The 5,147-nt window shown below is 47.1% G+C and overlaps 1 protein-coding gene across 1 annotated transcript in view; it reads right to left on the bottom strand.

Annotated features, from left to right (window-relative positions):
- GPC1 (glypican 1) overlaps positions 1-5,147 on the bottom strand; it is a 116,257-nt gene that overhangs the window by 24,556 nt on the left and 86,554 nt on the right. Inside the window, exon 2 of the mRNA XM_019473408.1 lies at positions 3,978-4,369. Coding sequence (XP_019328953.1) covers positions 3,978-4,369 — 392 coding nt within the window. The remainder of the gene's footprint in view (positions 1-3,977; positions 4,370-5,147) is intronic.

Below are 5,147 nucleotides of genomic sequence, written 5' to 3'. Positions count from 1 at the left end.
GGCATAGGGCATAGTGGTGTTGGGTTGACGGTTGGACTCGATGATCTCTTTTCCAACCTTGATGATTCTATGATTCTATGCAGCACAGGCATGGCGCTGAGATGCACCGACAACACGGGCCTCAAGTTGCGCCAGGGGAGGTTTAGATTGGATGTAAGGAAAAATGTCTTTACTGAAAGAGTGGTTAAACATTGGAACAGGCTGCCCAGGGAAGTGGTGGAGTCACCATCCCTGGAAGTATTTCAAAGATGTGTAGATGAGGCACTTAGGGACATGGTTTAGTGGGCATAGTGGTGTTGGGTTGACGGTTGGACTCGATGATCTTAGAGGTCTTTTCCAACCTTGATGATTCTATGATTCTATGCAGCACAGGCATGGCACTGAGATGCAGGAGGCCAACAAGGACCCGTGCACAGTCTCACTGCCCTTTTTGGGTGCCCTGGTGCAGACAGGATCACCTTTGCTACCTGTCCCCACAGCACTTTGTGCAATAGTCCTGACCTAAGACTTAGATGCCTGAGCACTATCATAATGTGAGTAATAAATAACAAAACCAGCCAGGGTATTCCTGTTTATCATGCTGCATCTCTCTGAGGATTTTTTGCTTTTGTTTTATAAGGGGTTATCTCTCAGCCCTTGCCATTTTTACCGTCTTAGTTTTGCTTCCCCCCCGCCACAGTATTTCAATTCACCTACACCACGTATTTCACAGGAGTGCATTCTTGCTCTTGTTGCTGAACACAGCAATTGCTCGCACCAAGTGTGGATCTCTGAGCAGCAGCTGGCAGGCAGCAAGTCTCCCAACACAAGGCCTTCACCTGTTCACATGAAGCTTGGAGCTGCAGCAAACTCTATTTTTGGCAGCTGCCAATCTTACAACCAAAGAAAAGGATCCTAAACAAAACTGGAATATTTTTTCTCTCTTACCCTGGCATGCAGCACGAGGTACGTGTCCCTGGGGGAGCCCCTTCTCTGTGTGCCCTTCACTAGGGATTTTGTGGCTGCTGCTGTTTTGGTAGCTGCTACTTCATGCAGATGATGAAAAACTCACCTGGCATAGTGCAACTTAAATGAAAACCTGCAATTTGTGCTGAAAGAATAGCTACAGAAACACACAACCTGAATGTGAACACAGAGATGCTGCCCCAACACCCGCCCCCCACGCATGGCACATTGGTAACCCCTAACCCTGTACCAGGGCAGGGTGCCAACCTGTACATCCATCCCCAGCCCTGCCGCTCTGCCCGGGCTGCAAAGAGCTGCACCAGCCATGCATGTGCCCTGGGCCCCTCCCACAGCCACCGTGCAGATGGCAGCGCTTCTGCTGCTGTCAGTGTGGGGCCAGGTCGGTGGCAGGAACCATGGCATTAAAAGCTTTAGATCTTGGTGTCAGAGTCTGCAGTCTGTCAGGGTGACTTTGCCTTAAAAACTAGGAAGGCAGTAAAGATGAAAAATGGTTTTGCCATTTTCTCCCCGCCTGCCCTCAAACTATTTATCCCCAGCAGGATGCTCCCAGCACACCGCTCCCATTCCTATTCCTGCGCGCCCACCAGCCACCGGCCAAGGGCTGCCCAAAGTGATGGCTTCCTATGAGATTGGGCAGCTGGAGGCTGGGGAAGAAACACCCCTTGGGCACAGAGGGGAGGCGGCAGGGATTAAAGAAATCTCATGAAATCCCCGCCTGTAGCTCAGTTGGGGCAGGCTCTTCCCCATTTTAAGACAGACAGAAAATCTGGCAAACAGCACCAGTCTTTCTCCAGGATGGCCAGTAATGCAGACTCTGCACAAGGACCCAAAACAGCGATAGGATACAGGTGACAAACACTGAACTGGAAGTGTGTGAGCAGATGAAACCGGGAGGGTTTTAATAGAAATCAGTAGCTTTTCTGGGATTTGCAAATAAATAAACCCAAAGTAATGTAATTTTTCAGAAGGCCAAAGCTAAGTAATTTATTTCTACGTGTCCATTTCCACGGGCTTTCCCCAGACTTCCTGACCAAAACACTCACTGCTGCTCCCTAAGAAATTTCAGCTCAAAGAGTTATTTTTAAAGACCGCTGCTACCAGCTGACAGGAAAATCAAATCCCAGCCTCTGATCTTAATGAAAGTCTTATACATTTTTCCTAACGTCGAAAGTATAAAGCAACATGAAAAATGACTAAAAACCAAAGCACCAGTTGCAGATCACATTCAGCACTTCACATCCATTTGGCACTAGTGTAAATCCACAGCTGGTAAAGGAAAGTGGATAAACCAGGCCTTTTATTTTAGACACAGCTGAGGGCTACCAGGGCATCCATAAAATGGATCTCCCACCTCAGCATTCTCATCCCCTCTTGCCTAAAGTACTAAACCCATTCCTGAAGACAGGGGAAATGGGCCAGTTTTGGCCTTCATTACAAAATCAGCTCTCAGGGAGGCTTTGCTGAGGTTTCCCGACTCAGTTCATGCAGATTGTGCTACAACAGCAACATGCCAGGTTAACTGCGACCCCAGGCAGGGCTCTTGTGAGAGAGGGGAATGGTTGGGACCCTCCTGGACGACCCTCCATCCTGGAGGAATGGGTTGGGAGGAGACAGAGGGAAGAGGAGGCTCTGTGACTCGTCGTGTACCCCACATCCCGTTTGATAAGCAATGCCAAGAGAAGGAGGAGAATTCAGAAAGGGGGGACCAGAATCAAAATCCAACGGGTCAGAAGCCTACAGGAAGGTGGGGAAAAAATATGCTGCATGTTAGTATCTCAGGTCCTTCCCTTCCACTGATACCATGATTGCAGTTGCTCTGCCAGCCTGCTTTACCTACCAAACTCGGCTACAGGCAGAATCATGCACATCGAGCTAGAAATCTCTGCCATTCAGAGAATTTATGAAAAATATTTTACTTTGGTCCCCCTGAAATTACACCGTTCTTATCTTTTATCTGTCTTAAGTGTCAGGAGAGTGTGATGTTAATGAGATGTACAAAGGCTTTTGGTTGGCTGAACAGTTTTATAGTCCCACATTGATAAATTAAAGCATTTGTCACTGTTACCACATTAATGTTTCTTCCTGAGATCAAAGTCTGGATTTGCTGCATCGAATAGTACCGCCCTCTGCTATGCATTACCATGCGTTACCTTCCAAGGAAATGAATTGTGATTCTGTATTTTTACATTCACAGTTTAATCACACCCTGATTCTCATACCTGCTATTGCCATCTCCACATGCAGTATGCAAGTCATTTTTTTAGTATGGATTTTCTCCTTGCTACCTGTATGAAAAGCCTGAATATCTTGTTTCAGGACAATCACCACCTTCTGGCTCTGAAAGGCTGCTTCTGCAGTAAAGAATACAGACAATTTCCTTCCTTCTGAAACCCTGGATTCAGTCATGTTAATTTACATTTATATAACACCTTTCATCCCTGAAGATCCCAATGCACTTTACAAACGCACCCTCTCTGTACACAGAAGCTGTACAAATATACACGGCTACATAAACAGACACAGCAATCCCATCACCGACAGCTGAAATGCATCTCTCTACGTGTATTCCCAGCACATTTGTGGCAAGTCAGCTCTGCACACCCTACATCATATCGCCATCAAGGAGGAAAATAAGGCAGCATGATTTAGAGGCATGCCATTTCCCTGCCGGGGAAGCACTAGGAATCTAGGCAAGCAACAGAACAGCTTTACAGCCTGGGCGACTGACATCTCCTTGGCACTCTGCTGCATAGGTTAAAATGAGGTAAAGACTGATTTGCGGTGAGTTATACCTCACTTCTTTTGCGCTATCAGTGCCTGTAGAAGTCCAGGCTTGCTGCTCCCTTCCACTGATGGGTGACCCTCAAGTAGTTTGTTTTATAAAACTGAAAAATACCTGCTTGCTTTGTAATGAGAACATAAGGGGAAATAAACACCCCTCTCCCTAACAGCAGTAGTTGACTAGCTCCTGCCAATCTGAGGATGGAGAAGAAGGAAAAACCCCAACATACCTGAGACACCTTTTTGACCACGTCGCTGCCCACAAGAAAGCCCTGCGCGTAGGAGCGTGCTGCGATGAAGGCTCGGGTTGCCTTCACCTTCAGGTCCCTGGGAACTTCCCCAAAGGGTTTGTGCTGCTCTGCATGTTTCACCATGCAGTCCAGGTACTCATCTGTGATATGGTACTGGGGATTCATCAGCTTGAAGAGCCGCTCCAGCAAGCGTGTCCAGAACTCATTGAGGGCCTCTTCCAAGTTGATGTTGGAGCCCCGGTAATAGCGGCGTAGCTCACTGTACAAGTCCTTGAAGACCTTCATGTTTTGAGTGTACAATTCTCCGTACATGCTTGGAAAAGCATCATAAAGGGCCTTTTCTGACTTGTTCAACAAATCCTGGAAATAACCTGAAGAGAGAAGAAAAAGGAGACGGTGATGCATCAGTTGGACAAGCAGGAATCCAATGGGCTGCGCTGTTTGGCAGCACAACTGAATGCCCTGAGAAAAGAGAAAGGGCCCTAACAGAGCTTTTCCTCCAACCAACCTTACCTACACTCTCAGTCTTGAGCCTTAGCTGAGAAGATTGAAGGAGGAATCCCCCCGTGCCAGTGCCAGAGCATCATGGTCTGGGCCTCTCCACCTCTTCTGGCAGCCTCACCTGGAACCAAAATTGAGGCTCTTCTCTGAGCGTGTAAGGTCTCATAGTGTTATTCACAGGTTTCCTTTACAGAACTCATCAACTGGCATTGCTGACATATACCATGACCTGCCACAGTTGTCAGCCAATGCCTTATGAGACACTCAACCCCAAATCAAGAACCAGCTGCTTCTAGCACAGAAGTTGACACTTGTTAAACATCACTAGAAAACATTGTAAAAACACAAGGACACCTGGATGTGTGTCCAGCACCTGGATGCTGCTCAGGCAATGGAGGTCTATCCTGTAATGACTGTTGTTAGAGTCAGACTAGTCTATCAATAGTAGCATCTACACCAGAATGAAGCAAGATAAAAATTTCATCTAGAAGATAACCTGAAGTCTTCCATTTCATCATGTCAAAGGTTGGAATTCCTCCAGCATCGCCTGCTCTTACCATCAGACAAAAGTGAGGGCTCTTCTGGAGAAGACTGCAACTTCTTCAATGTTAAAACCAAACTCCCCCCCCCCCCAAAATTTTTTTTTTT

This window comes from Aptenodytes forsteri, unplaced genomic scaffold, assembly GCF_000699145.1.
Source record: "Aptenodytes forsteri isolate BGI_AS27 unplaced genomic scaffold, ASM69914v1 Scaffold278, whole genome shotgun sequence".
In the NCBI taxonomy this organism is placed as follows: Eukaryota; Metazoa; Chordata; class Aves; order Sphenisciformes; family Spheniscidae; genus Aptenodytes; species Aptenodytes forsteri.
The sequence above is the reverse complement of the archived record's forward strand: the minus strand, read 5'-3'. Positions and strand labels throughout refer to the sequence as shown.